This window comes from Camelina sativa, chromosome 6 (assembly GCF_000633955.1).
Source record: "Camelina sativa cultivar DH55 chromosome 6, Cs, whole genome shotgun sequence".
Lineage (NCBI taxonomy): Eukaryota > Viridiplantae > Streptophyta > Magnoliopsida > Brassicales > Brassicaceae > Camelina > Camelina sativa.
Window position 1 is genome coordinate 19,022,208 of NC_025690.1, and position 15,980 is coordinate 19,038,187.

The 15,980-nt window shown below is 33.2% G+C and overlaps 1 protein-coding gene across 1 annotated transcript; it reads left to right on the forward strand.

The window, feature by feature from the left end:
- On the forward strand, nt 5,303–6,350 carry LOC104699242. The gene is made up of 4 exons (XM_010414576.1): nt 5,303–5,546; nt 5,841–5,904; nt 5,977–6,016; nt 6,231–6,350. The coding sequence occupies exons 1-4, from the start codon at nt 5,303–5,305 to the stop codon at nt 6,348–6,350; spliced, it is 468 nt and encodes a 155-aa protein (XP_010412878.1).

Consider the following 15,980-nt stretch of genomic DNA (forward strand, 5'->3'; position numbering starts at 1 on the left):
AAAAAAAAAAAAAAAAAAAGAATATCCCTCTCAAATAAAAAAAACTTGTCTACAGTAATAATAAACCCATCACAAAATTATTAACTAAAGAGAATTCCAAAACCTTAGTGGGTCCTTTTTGATTCAGAACCATCGAATAATCTATGAAACATTATTCAAAGATGAATTGTTGAAGTTACCAGGAAAAAAAAAAAAGAGTTCTGTTTTTGTCTGAGGATTGAGAAAGAAAGGACGAAAATTAAACGCAGGAGAGAGCTGCGTTTTTGTCTTTTCTCTCTATCTCTCCGTAACGTAACTGATGAGAGTTGTTGTTAAAAAAAAGAGAAGAAGAAGGCAACTTCTCTGTTCTAAGAGAGAAACAGAGAGAGAGAGAGAGAAGGAGAAGTACATATATGATTCTGAAGTTTCTTCTGACAGAGATGAACGTGGAGAGTTTTTTAATCTGTCAAATTTTTAAGTCCATTCATGTTTTTTTTTTTTTATGTTTTGTAATTATCGAAGAAGGGTTTTTAATATATAGTTTTCAGATTGATTATACAATCCTTTATTCCTTTACACACACAAAGAGAAAGTACTCTACTGAGATAAAAAAAATAATAATAATAACTTCCAAAAGGGAACAAAATATTTGGTATTAAGTATTTTAATATCAAACAGTTTTTGGGATTTTGTTATGAAAACTCATCATAGTATGAATGTATATATGATCATTTTTAATTTAGTACTATTTCTCACTGGATCAATTGTGGGAAGCAGCACCATCACCAGATGTAATTTTGATGCATAAGGCTACTACCCACCTAAAAGAAGTATTGATTTGTGTTGGATGAATGATAAGAATAGATGATATAAAAACACTTGTTTACAAGATGTGCAACGTTACCTAAACCAAATTCCTAGTAAATGGATGAATTTTTTTAAAAATGTTTATCTTTCTATTAAAAACTAGGTTTAAATATATGTACAAGAAAATTTAAATGTTAAAATATTTTAACTATTAGCAATTTAACTTAACTAACTACTACTACCAATTTTTAATTTAATAGCTATTTTTTTTTTACCATATTCTCTTCAGTCGACGAAAAATTTAAAACCACCTTAACAAAAGGTCTAACAGAATCTCAAATCAACAATATTCTCAAAAATGACCTAATATTTATATTAGTGGTTCTTGCTAGTGCTTTTACTATATCATTATCATCATTTGAATTCAAGTACACATTGATGTATGTTGTTGACAAAAGAAAAATCAAGTAATAATGTTAAAATAAGTAAAGTATGTAACGTAATGTAACGGTCAGCGAAACTCATCAAAGGAAAAAGATAAAGAGGTGATTTTGTCAAACGTGATTCTTGTTTAGTCTGTCAGAGAAGAAAGGCTTTTTTATAGTGTAACAAATCAAATAATTAAGGTACTAAATTGTTGGGGGGAAAAAATTTAAGGTATTAAAATCTTGGATCCATTCCCTCTTTCTTTTTTTTTTTTTTTTTTTTTTTTTTTTTTTNAGTTTATATCCACATCTCGATCTAAATACCCAACAGGTTTACAGTTTTTCTTTGTAATCTGTGTCATCAAATTTTTAATGCTCTTAACGAATTGCTGGCTGATAGTGCATCATGTAATATAATAGCACTTTTGAAAATCTAGAATGACTGAAATAGTTTATGTTTTTCTTAACTAATTAGACCAACCATAACTAGTCTATATATTCACAATGATTTTGAAATTTTGAATATATAGACAAAAGAAAAATTAGCTAGTGTTTGACAAAAAAAAAAAAAAAAAAAAAAANGAGAAGGTGATTTGTACTTCACCTAAGATTAGCTAGTGTTTCACTGTTTTTACTTTTTATTAATGGAGTTCTTGTGTCTTGATTTTTTTATTTAAACAATATTTTTTGCAAAAGTTTGTTTCGGTAGATATTTATGGTCTTTCACTTGCTTTGACCTTAGGAGTGTGTTTACTTATAAAAGACACTGACCGGGTAAACAAAAGTAATTTGTCCATTTTGGGTAACCCTGTCTCCAGGTGATCACGTACTTACCCTTTTCGACAACAATAATTAATTTACAAAGTCCTTCCAATTTTTTTTATTGAACCCTAACCTTAAAATATTGACACTTGCTGTAGAAAATAATATTCAGAAATTAAGATTCACAACAAGATCAATTGGATCCAAGATAATGGTTAGTAATGAATACAATTCTCTCTCGACAAAATTTTATATATATTATGAAAATTTATCATCGAGAAAATTGTTATATATATATTATCATTCCATGAAAGAAACCGTCACATCTTTTAAGCGAAGAGAATCAAAATGAAACGTTGTATATCCTGTGTAGGGTATGTAATACATATATTCTTTTCGATATCATTTATTTATCGATTAGGTCAACGACTCACGAAGAGAGAGCTTTCAATTATTTCTATTCACGTACAATTAGCAAAACAATTAGAAAAAAAAAATTCTATAGGACCATGCGTAACGCTGAACCAAGTTTCTTGCAAATAGTCTATTTATTTTGGTTGTACATATATGCACATGAGACTTTGTTTTTGTAATAAACATCACATGCATGGCTTTCGTTAAAGTCTTTGTAGTTCCAAAATTGTGTATAGAGATTGAAAGCAGTAATATCAATTAACATTAATATGAATATATTTTGAACTAGATCTATATAGTACAGGATCGATGCAGTAAAAACAAAAAAATATTTATATACTGTATAAATTACCTCACACTATATTCCACGACGTCATTATGTTGCATGCATCTCGTTTACACACCTGAATTCCGAAAGAATGTAATGGCGTGGCGTGTTGATAATTCATTAATAAGTTACCACGAAAAAAAAAACCAAATTAACTACGTGCAATTTTTAATCTGATGTAGATGATAAAAAAAAATATATATATTTCATTATAATTGAATGTCATATACCAAAATTACCAAACAATTGAACATTTTGCGTTCATATATTCATTTATGATCATACATATATGTAATATGTATATATATATGTATGTGGTTACAAATTGGTTTTTTCTTTCCTCTTAATGCAGCTATATAATTTATAATGCGATAGCTAGGTGCGCACCCACGTGGTTGTATGCTAAATATACATAATAAGACAGCTGGTACGGATAACTAATGATGTATATGTGGTCCTCGTCCAACACACTACCGTTCCAAGTTTTTCTTTTCCAAAATTATAAGAAACTCGCATATCGCTAAAAATTCAAAATTTGTAGACTAATGTTAATATGTAAGTTAAAGTGCTTACCAAAAAAATCAGAGAATAGAGATGCACATGCACGAATACTAAAGAGTCAAGATGTAAATATGTTAGTTTAGATACTTAAATGTAAGTACATGATATCTAGTATAGCTTTTCTTATCTACATATAGATATGTACCCAATCATTAGTAATAGTATAAAATTTATTTTCTTTACGGTTTTAGTGCTAAAAACAGTTATTCAATTGTTGTATATGTATATTGTTTCTTACCAAAAAAAAAAAATATGCATATTGTTTTTTTTTTTTTTTTTTTTTCCGGCCATCGATCAATCCAACTATATAGGTTATTGTTAACTATTCATTGCCAATAAACACATATGTCTTAACCGAGAGGACTATTAATCAAGATGATCTCATCCGACGAATGTAAAATATATCCGGTAAATCAACGTCGCTAGCTAACATGATAAATGTGGGTTTTTCAAGCTCATGCTCTTTTTGTGGTTTTGAACTATAGCCGACAACAATTTTGATGGATCCACTTAATCTCTGCCACCAACATTAACAACCACGAACAGATTAATATCGGTTATAAATCATGGGTTCGTCTATTAGAAACGGCAAGATAAATAAGCTCCTCCATGGGGACTATATATAACTCTAAACTACAAACTATTTTGTCAAAATGAGTTCTTCTTTGTCCGATCGTAGTTTGTAACAACGTTTTCGTGATTGTGATTGAGAGATGCATGGGGAGAATGAATGTGAGAGATATCGATGCAGAGTATTAATTTGATTCAGCTTGGAGACCAAAAAGAAAAGAAAAAAAAACAAAGACTAATTATAATGTTTAACATGGGATATTGCTAGCTATAGCTAGATTAGGCTTTTCCTTTTGCCTAAAAATGTGACCAAGACCAACCATACTTTGAAGAAGTTTTCGAATTTTCAGAAATAAGTTTCTTTCCAACATTTGTCTAAATTATCTTTGGTCCATGCATGATTGCAAAAAGAATAATATCCTTATTAAAATTAAGAGACAAATAATAATCGATATATTAACTTATTTGTTCAGAAGACAAAAAAAAAAAAAAATTAAAAGAAGGTATATGTACAAAAATCATTTATTCATGTCGTGTATTTATTCGTACGTGTTTTCGTTTTCGCAGCTACAATTATAGTTTTGTCAACATATGTGATGAATGTGTGTGATGCGATTATGAAAAATCACATCGGATTTTAATAACACGTAGCACAATCTTATTGGTGATGGATGACCCACGTGCCTGCAACAATGTCGCCGGGCATATCTAGATTTGAATCGAACCCAACATTCATACGCATAAAATATACGTGTGTGCCGCAGTGCCGGGTAGTTTTTAGGCCCACAAAAATTATTCTTTTAGTTTTCGATTAAACATTTGTTAATTTCACATTAAATTATTTTTTGCATAATTTTTTATTGAATCAAAAATATTTTTGTAATATTTATGCATCTTTTTTTTTTTTTTTTGGGGCAACAATATTTATGCATCTTTATTTTCTTAAAACTTATCCTTTTGGATCAAGCTACTTTTTCCTATGGATGTGTAGTCTTATTTTAGGAGACTTGTCAATTTTCAAAATAAAAATAGTTCGAACATATCTCTCTTTTCTTCTTCTCTTTAAAAAAAAAAGAAAGAAAAAGTAAGTCTAGAAAATATATCGTAATTAACATTGGCTACCAGCTGAAACCAAATAGAACTTGATTTTTTGCGTCGGTTAGATAAGATTGGGTTTTGGAGTTTCTGGTTTTATATGCAAGCTTATCTTATACTATTATTAACAACAAAATATGTTGGAAAAGAAATAAATAAATAAAAAAAACTATAGTTGTAAATATTGCACCAAAAAAAGGAGTAATTAATGGGATACTTGTAAACGTAGTTTATATCATAAATTCGATCTCGTCGTCTTTATATTCCTTGTGAAGCAAGAAGCCTTTTGTTTCGTTAGTTTCTTCAAGCATCCGTTATCAAATAAAAAAGTGATTACGATCTCCTTCCATGCACTAGAATCATGGCAATGCAGCAGACGATTAGCATCGGAAGAACCCGAGGAGGTCTGAGTTATCGCTCACTTTCTTGCGGGAAGTACAAATCTCTCAACCATGTCGACACATTAGGAACAAGTAAGGTTCTAGAGGCGATCAACGTACCTTCGACACAAGCGGAGGCATTAACAGGCACCATCACCGGTGGCTTGGAGTCGGTGATGGAGAAGGTGAAAGCCGAACTCTTCTTTTCCAAACATTCATCAATTAGTACTACCTATTCTCACTATTACAGGATGGATACGTAGAGAGATGCATGCTTTCTTGTATATCTCTTGTATGCATTGTGAACTTATCTTAGAAACTGTTAAGGTATCTTGTGATGATGAAACGTATCTCAGAAATATATTTTGTGTTGTGAACTTATGGTTTGTTAACAGATCTCCATGGTGTGATGTACTCTTTAGTTTTCTCACTAGGAATTAATGCTAGAAGATATGCTCTTTCCAACCTAGTTAAGTGTCCTTCATTGTCTTTTTGTGCAGGAGTATCAATCACAATCAGCTCGTGTTGCAGAAGAGGTTCGAAAACTGCAAGCCGATATTGATAAGATGCGAGCCGATCGGAGGTATTTGACTCGCTGTTTAATTTTTGTTAATTTGTCCCATTTAAACTAATTAGACCTTTGATTTTGAAACAGGTGTGATCATGATATAAACATACACAACAAAATTGAGCAGGTATAGGTTTTGTTAATATTGTTTTTGTTTTTGCACTTGTTTATTTGAATATTGGCGAGTTAAAGACTAGAAAGTTGCTAGTGTTTTCATGACATTATCAAATTAATACCCGAACGATAGAAAATATTCCACTATTCATTCAGCTTACACTTGTGACTTTAGGTTAGTAAAATCGGAAATCAGAAGAACTAATTATATGTTTTGGGTGTTTCAGGGTTTTAATGAGTTGAAAGCTGAGTGGAAAGCAACAAAATATGAAGTCGTGAAGGTTGCTATATATACATTGGCTTCTGTGGCAGTAGCTGGGTCGGGAATGTTTTGCTTGATGTCATAGTAGACACGATCTTGGATCTTTGGAAAGAATTGAAAATTTTCTCAGGGACGAAAATCCAACGACTCATAACTTATCCGGCCGCAACTAGATTAATGACTCGTGGACTTTTTTGGTTTTGTGCTTTTTTTATTGACATTGGTTTAATTATGCTTTTGAAAAGTGATATTTTTCACTTGCATTGTTAATAATAACTCATTAACTCCAAATTGTACTTCCGGTCATCACCTTAGCTAGTCCAATTGCATTAGCATGCAATAGGAAGTCAGCAGCATGAATGCAATAGTACGTAATATTGTGAAAGGAGTTGGGTCTCGTTCCCATCAAAGTCTTATCTTCTGATATAAGCTTTTAAACTCAAATTAAACAACAGACGCCTACTAATTTTGCTAATTTTGAACGCCCTGTAGCTAAGTAAAAAAGGGGACCATGCATCTGAGCTAATCTTATAGGAGGCCAACAATTTGTTTTAAACCCTTTAGTAGCAGCAACTAACAAAGACCGGTTTAAAAGATCCCTTCCAAATAAATCTCTTTGCTTCTAATTTGTAACTATGTTCATCCATCACCTATGTGCCACTTACTATGACAAAGTAAGCTTGATTTACTAGCGTAATCGAACCCTACTGGTTTACTTCATTCTTTCCAGGAACATCATGATCTCTTAATGGCGATGTCACCAGTTGTAGAATTGTCTCTGGAGGTCATATGGTTTCTTTCAGTGTCTGAATAAAAACTGGACCCATTTGCTTAACAATGATGAGATTGTGTTTGAGCGGTTTTCCAAGGTTCTGAATCAATATGGGATCGCATCATCTGTGTTTCTTTATGCTATTCAAGAAAGATCGAAACTTATTCTGGTGAGGCATATGGAAGGCAACAATTGCAGATTCTTTTGAGATGCAAGCTCAAGAATTTTATCAGGCAAAAGTCTATGAAAAAGCTCAAGAAACAGCATGAAAAATATGATTTCTAAAGTTACTACCTCCACAGTGTTTTGACCACATTTGCTGTTAAGAACAGCCTGTTATTGTTGCTGGAGTTCGAGTGAACCCAACACAAGCACATTGCAGCAATAATTACACAGAAGTTTCCCTTGTAGAGTTAGTGACCTCAGTAACAACCTCTCCTCTGCTCTGACTACACTTTTTAAAAGAACTTTATACTTGTTAACTACCATACAACAAGCCAGGTATTCATACAATACAAGTGGGTGCAAGTCTTGCAGTTGCTTGCGCATGCTCTGTTTTCAATTTTTCTTGCAAGTCACTAAACGTAATTGCTAATTGCTTTAATGTAAACAAACAGGGGTTAATGCAATCCTTATTTCACTAGCTAGATCATTTCTTCCCAAAAAGTATCTCCTCCCACTTGATTCTCTGGTCGTTTAGCTTCACCTTACGCGCCATCTTGTTCCTTGCTTTCGCCTGTTCGACTTCCTCGGTCCTGCCCTCTGCTTCAATCTGAACATCTTTTAAAATCTTCAAACCAGAGCAAAAACCACCAAAGGCAATGTTGTACGCTACCAACATGGACCAGATACGTTTCCCTAGCTTTGCTTTACCCATCTCTGCAGAGAAAACAAATAAATAGATTCAGCAACTATAAACTACAGTATAAACCCAAATATCGTCAAAAAAGAAGAAGATGAAGAAACTTTACCCACGAATTGATTGATTGATTCACAAGGAAGAGTCAAGAAAACGACGGACTTTGTTATCTGAGAAAACTGCAGAGAAAACAACCAAATCTATCAACCAATGATTAGAATAAACTAAGAGAAAGCATAAGGCCAAGAGAAAGAACAAGAAGTGTTTACCCACGAGAAGCAGGGAAGAGTCAAAAGAAACTGACATTGTTAGATTTTCCGGGAAAATAGAATAGAACTGAAGAGGAAACAAAAAGAAAACGAAATCAATTGAGAAAAGATTCGAACTAGTCTAAACTCGAAGATCGTCAAAAGAAAAGAAGAAACGTTATACATTAAATGCTTGAATCACAAGAAAGAGTTAAGAGCACACGGACTTTGTAATCAGATAAATTTTCCGGGAAAGAGGAGCTGTAGAGAAGGAAAAGAAGAAAACATAATGCCACGAGAAAGAAGCAGAAGCGTTACCTACAAAATCCTTGCTGCACAAGAAAGTGTTCCTTCAAGCTCAACTTCTTTACTCTCAAACGTCGTGCTTTGATTCCTTATGTGTGTTCTCGCTTGCCTCTTCAATTCCTCACAACTTTAGAAAGATCATTGTTCTTTGCAGAGAAGAGTGAATTCGCAATAACAACTGAGCAAGAAAGAATTGGGAGAATCACGGAATGACGGAAACAACCCAATTAAGAGAGAATGTCACAAAAACTTAAAAAAGAGAGATAACAAACTCACAAAGGCTCTGTTTGATTCCGTTAGTTAAACGTCGTTGTTTAGAGCTCACAATTTTGGATAGACATTTTCTGATTTTCATCATCCCGAACCGAACCGAACCAAACCAGATTTTTTTTTTTTCCTTTTTTTCAATTCGAATTGTTCAAATTGACGAAGAAATTTATCAAAGTACTATATAGTAATGACTTTATCTTGTTGAATAATTTTAATTGAATGCGACTATATTTACAAACCCAAAATTGAATAATGACCAATGGTAGAAATGAGATTCCAATCCAAACGTTTGTGTAAAGAATTAATATTAAGATTTAAGACGTACCACCATTTGTTTAATAGTATATTACTTATAGTTACATGTTGAAACTTGAAATAAATAGTCTGTATTCTTTTTTCTTTTCGTTTTTTTTTTATAAAGTAGATCGGATTAATTGGGACCTCATTTTACCATTGGTTATTGATTCAGTTCGGTTTTAAATATAGACACCTATGAATTATGATATACGAGTGAGAGATTGATTTATTTATCAGGTAGAATTCGTAAAATTGTTGAATTATTATGAAAGCAAAAAATATGCTTATAGTGTTATTATTTTTAGCAACCGAGAAAAGGTTAACCCAAGACCAAAAAAGAACAAAAAAGACCGATCAAGTGAACATTTTTCCAGTTATTAAATTCTTTCTTTGTTATAATTAAAATCGGTTTCTGGATGGATAGGATTGTTTTCCCTAAAAAAAAAATTTGTGGGGTTTATCCAAAATTCAGATACAGTAAAACCTCTATAAATTAATAATGTTGAGACCAAAACATTTTATAAATTAATAATAATTTATCTATAAATTAATAATTATTAATTTATAGAAATATTTTTAATAGTTTAACTTTTAAAAATTATGAATTGAGACAATTTTAACAATAATTTCAAAATTTTATGGTATTGGAATTGAATTTGTAATATTTAGAAAACATTGTTAACAATAAATTACAAATACAAATAGACAAATTCATTTATACACATGACATACATAAAATTAAATTTATGAATAATAATATAGATTGGTGTATTTTAATAGTCAATCAAACTATCAAAATGTAAATGATGGATATCTAAAAATTGAAAACTTAAAAAAAATATAGCTATATTTATGACATGTTACAAAATATTTTATATCACTATAGTTTGAAAATACAACATAACAATTGTTTTGTCGATATAAGCTTTAGGAGAAACATATATTATATATACATATATAATATAAATATATATATATATGTAAATTTACATGATTATTAATTTATGATATTATTTGGACCATATTTTACATGAGGATTTCAGAAATATTATTATCTTATTATCTTATCGAATTTTGTTATTTTTTACACTGACCCGACTTGGAACTGACAAAATTTATTAATTTATAGTGTTTATTAATTTATAAAGTATTAGTTTATAGAGGTTTTACTATATTAAAAATATTCAAAAACATAATATACTTACAATGATCCATTAAGAATATCTCTACAAATAAATCCAATCTATGTGTATGTTTTCAGTCATCCCAATCAACTCGGTGAGAAACATGCAAATAACAAAATAGAATGAAAAAAGAGATGTCAATTTCCAGCGGCTGATTCTAAAACAAAGTTTTTGTATAAGACAAAATCTCTAATTGTTAAATTGACATGTTTCGCGATCATATGAGTTATTAACTTTGAAAACCAATGTTTATATAATAACATAATATTCAATATGCTATCAAATCATTCACCGATTAAAAAACTTAAGAAATTACATTAATTTCTTATTTGATTATCTTATTTTTCTTCCATTATGTTAATCACTAATTTTAACACATTAAACATTTTCATACTTTAATCACTTTTCTGTATTAATTTCTTTTTACTATATGATTATAATAAATAATAATTGCAGTTAAACTACAAATATTTTCCTTCTTAATTGCACATATTTTGCTTATTAATTGCATATGTTTTCATATTAAAATTAATAATTTAATAGATAACTTTCCTATTAGAATTAGTGATATAATATATTACTTTTGGTTTTATATACATTAAAAAATATTAATTGTAATCTTTTAATTTTTACGATTTTTTAATTTTTCTATAATTATCAAATAATTATTCTTTTAGCACATGTCAAAATATTATTGATATATTTGACATGTATCGCGATTATATGAATTACTAACTTTGAAAACTAAGGTTTATATAATAAGATGTCATTTTTCAATCATTTGTTTAATATACAATATTAAGTTTATCATAATTGTAAACAAATATTACACGTTTTTCCATTATGTAATTTGTATTCGTATAAAACTGAAAATGATGCTTATCAATTAATATAAAAAATTATATATAACTACAGGATGTAACTGTTTGCAAACAAAATGTTATAAACTTTTGCTTTGTCAAATATATATAGAAAGAGGATAACAGAAACTGAAGGAAAAATGAAAATCCACAACCATTTTTGGAAAAGTTTATGTGGATAGGAATTTAGATTCTCCTTCCTTGATTATTACATTCAAAATAATCAGTTTTATTTGGGTTAGTTATTTGGACAAAAGTTTTGGCAAAAAACAATGACGTCTCTCTGCTTTGAGGGTGATTTTTTGGGCGATTCTCAGTTTTACTTTCGTCCTCCTCCTTCTCCAATTTGGAGTTTCTTTCCGACAAATCTTTTCTGGTTACTTCATAGGTTTGGCGGTTTTTTTCTGTTACAGTTAGCGGGTAACAGTTTCTCTTTCCCAAATTTTTGGGTTGATAACCGCCATAGGAAACCGCCATGGGCAACCCCATATATATACACGGTGTTGGGTTTCTGTTTTCCGACAACTTTTCAACCAATTACAGTTACGCCCTCTCAAATTGCTATCGCGATGAGTGATAACATCAGAAAGAATCTCCAGAATTTGGATCTGGGAATCAATGATGCCCCGGTTCCTTTACCACCAGAATTATGTGGTCACGCTGCAAATCTCAATCGTTTCTCTTTGATAGTCTCTCCAGTGAATCCCCAGAAGCAGAATGTGCGCGCTATCATGGCGCAAATGCCTAAAATTTGGGGCTTTGCTAATGCTTGCCGTGGTCGTGTTCTTGGTAATGGAAAGATATTGTTTATCTTCCAGTCTGAGGAAACGCTAAATTTGGTCCTGAAACGAGGACCCTGGGCTTTCAATGATTGGATGCTGACGGTTCATCGTTGGTACCCCAACATCACGGATGAAACAATGAAGATAATCCATTTCTGGATCCAAGTGCGTGGGATACCAGTACAATTCCTGACAACTTTGATGGTTAACTACATTGGTGAGAGACTTGGAAATGTTGTTGCGGTGGACTTTGACGAGAATGCTAATCTTGTGGAGTTTGTTCGCATCTGTATCAATTAGAATGTTGACACTCCGCTACGATTCCAGAGAAATTTCCAATTTGTGGGAGGGGAAAACACGATTCTAAAGTTCCGTTATGAACGTTTGAGGAACTTCTGTACCAAATGTGGAGCCCTGACCCATGACTCGAAGGAATGCCCTTTAACATTTGATGATCCTCATGATGATGATGATAACCGTCCAAATGATGACAATGCGGGTGATGATGACCATGACGAATATGATCCTCACTACGACTACAACCAGAAGACTTACGACTCGGAGACAAACATTTTGCAAACAATTGCTTCGGATGGTGAAATCCCTGGTCTGAAACGAGTTCATCAAGACAATGAGTTTATCATCAATGATTCTGATGACTCCTCTGTTCCGAGTGTCTTTGAAGACACTGAATTGACTCTAGAGCGCCTCATATACCTCTTGACGAAGTTTGCGACAGGAAAGGGTCAACTTGTTGAAGAAGGTACGTCTAACATGATGCCATATGCTCTTGAAAAGGAAACGATCAACAACAAAAGGAAGAAGGCAACGATGGAAGTCTACTACCAACAGAAGGAAGCAGAGGAAGATCTGATGGTCCTGAATCAGATCCATAAGAAGGGGAGAGTGGAGTCAGTGGGTTCTTGCAGCGGTAATGGATTCAACGGAGCCGGGGGGGGGGGGGGGCCCCCCNAATGCCTCCATGAAGATCATCTCCTGGAACTGCCAAGGGCTCTGCTCACCTCAAACACAGAGTCGTTTAAAACGTTTCTGTCGTATTATTAAACCTAATATTATTTTCTTGTGTGAAACTATGAATGCTTGCTCTACTGTATTTGATTTTGCTTCTGTTCTAGGTTTCAATAATGTAATAACAGAACCCCCGCTTGGTCGGAGAGGTGGTCTAGCTTTGTTATGGTCAAACGATGTCACGTTATCCAAGTTGTATCAGGATGAACGTATGATCGATGTTCATATTATGTTTAATAATAAGGGTTTCTATTTTTCTGGTGTCTATGGTAACCCAAATTCGAGTTTGAGGTATTTATTTTGGAACCAGTTGGAAACTATAAACTCAACTCGTAATGGACCATGGCTGCTGGCTGGCGATTTCAATGAGATCATTGATAACACTGAGAAGATTGGAGGACCTATAAGAGATGAATACACTTTCAGGGATTTCAGGCATATGTTATCTGTTTGTGATTTGGCTGATTTAAAGTCCAAAGGAGATCGTTTCTCGTGGGTGGGAGAGAGAAGAGATTATACGATTAAGTGTTGCCTTGATCGAGTGATGAAAAATTCAGAATGGACTACCCTGTTTCAACCTGCAGAGGCTGAGTTTTTGGAATTTGATGGATCATATCATAAACCAATCCTTACAACGATCCAACCTCGAGTCTCTTATACAACAAAGGCCTTTCGCTTTGATAAAAGACTAACTGAAATAGAGAATTTCGATAAAATAGTGGCAAACGGATGGAACTCCTGTAAAAAAATGAAACATTACTCGATAAGTGATCAGATCAACAACTGTCACAGAGAAATGGCAAAAGGAAAGCACAAAGCTAATCTAAACTCAGCAAAACGCATTGATCATTTTCAACATCTTCTAAACAGAGCAATGGAGAGTACAAACAGAAGAAACCGACGCAATATCCCGTATTTGCAAAGAGAGCTAAGCAAGGCGTATAGTGATGAAGAGTATTATTGGCACAATAAAAGTAGAAATCGATGGTTAAACCTTGGAGATCGTAATACAAGCTTCTAACATGCAAGTACAACGACTAGATATGCTAGAAATCACATTTCTAGTATACGAGACTCAAGAAACATATGCCACTCTGGTGATCATCAGATTGGAGCTCATGCTCAAGAATTTTTTTCTACAATGTATACATCAAACAGAGTTCCTGTCTCACCAATCGACTTTGGCGACTTCCCTCCTACTGTATCATCTGCTATCAACGAACACCTCGAGAGGGAGTTCACTGAAGAAGAAATTTTTGAGGCAATCTCTTCCATTGGAGATGATAGAGCACCTGGCCCGGATGGCCTAACTGCACGTTTTTATAAACATTACTGGCACATTATAGGGCATGATATAATTGCAGAGGTTCGAGAATTTTTTGACACATCACACATGAAGTCAGGTATGAATCACACTAACATTTGCATGATCCCAAAGATAGAAAAACCTCAAACTCTATCAGATTATAGGCCTATAGCCTTATGTAATGTTCTATACAAAATCATTTCAAAATGCATGGTAGCTAGGCTGAAAAAACAACTGGATCTTATAGTTTCGGATTCCCAAGCTGCTTTTATACCCAGAAGACAAATTACAGACAATGTAATGATTGCCCATGAAGTGATGCACTCTTTCAAATCTCGAAAACGAGTGTCAACGAACTAAATGGCAATCAAAACTGATGTCACCAAAGCATATGACAGGGTAGAATGGAATTTTTTGGAAGTAACAATGCACCTCTTTGGTTTTTCAAAAAAATGGATTGATTGGGTTATGGCATCAGTCCGGTCTGTAAGTTACTCAGTCCTGATCAATGGTACACCATATGGAAACATAGTCCCTCAAAGGGGTATAAGACAAGGTGATCCTCTCTCACTATATCTTTTTATCCTATGTGCTGACATTATGAGTCACCTAATCAGAACTAGAGTATGCTCGGGAGATATCAGAGGCATTCGCATAGGTAATGGGGTACCTCCTATCACTCATTTTCAGTTTGCGGATGACTCTCTGTTTTTCTGTCAAGCGAATGCACGGAATTGCAACACAATCAAAGAAGCTTTTGAAGTGTATGAGTACTACTCAGGCCAACAAATTAACACAAGTAAATCACTTATTACATTTGGTTCTCGTGTAAACGGTCATCTTCAAAATAGATTGACAAAGATTCTTGCAATACCAAACAACGGTGGCGGTGGAAAATATCTTGGTTTACCAGAGCAGTTTGGTAAAAAGAAGTGTGAAATGTTTCATTACATAATCGACAAGGTTAAACAACGAACTGCTTCATGGAAGGGTCGCCATCTCTCACCTGCAGGAAAAAAAATTCTCATAAAATCAGTTGCTCTCGCTATGCCGGTATATTCAATGTCCTGTTTCAAAATTCCACTTGGTGTCATTTCAGAAATAGAGTCTGTTATCCAGAGATTCTGGTGGGAGAAGAGTAATCAAGACAGAGGCATACCTTGGATCGCATGGAAACGATTGCAATATCCTAAGGCTGATGGGGGTCTGGGATTTAAAAATCTAGAGCACTTTAATGATGCTCTACTTGCAAAACAAGCCTGGAGATTGATACATTACCCAAATTCTCTACTTGCTAGAGTATTTAAAGCTAGATATTACAAGGATGAATGTGTTTTAGATGCTAAGCAAAGAGTTAATCAGTCATACGGTTGGTCATCTATATTAGCAGGCCTTGAGTTAATCAAAAAAGGTTCGAGATACATTATCGGTAATGGTGAGTCAGTCCGAGTAAATGTGGACAACATCACAACAACAAATCCTCCAAAACCTGTTCAAAGTGTTATCCCGGATGAACCTCTCATGATATCAAACCTCATTTCTTCAAATCCGGCATATCAGTATTGGGACAGAAGTAAGATTCTGCAACATATTACACCTGCAGATCAAAACAAGATTTTGAAAATGTATCTCCCCCAGAAAAAAAGACCAGATAGGCTTATCTGGCATTACAATAAATCAGGGGACTACACAGTCCGCTCTGGATACTGGTTCTCGATGAACAACCCGGACAAACCATGTGACTTGCCACCAAAACCTCATGGATCAGTTCAGTTAAAACGACAAATTTGGAAACTAAACAT

Bases quoted from the DNA above. Each gene is read 5' to 3' on its own strand.
- LOC104699242 (XM_010414576.1), top strand. From the start codon at position 5,303: ATGGCAATGCAGCAGACGATTAGCATCGGAAGAACCCGAGGAGGTCTG. The intron at 5,905-5,976 runs GTATTTGACTCG...ATTTTGAAACAG, and splicing joins AAGATGCGAGCCGATCGGAG to GTGTGATCATGATATAAACA. The intron at 6,017-6,230 runs GTATAGGTTTTG...TGGGTGTTTCAG, and splicing joins TACACAACAAAATTGAGCAG to GGTTTTAATGAGTTGAAAGC.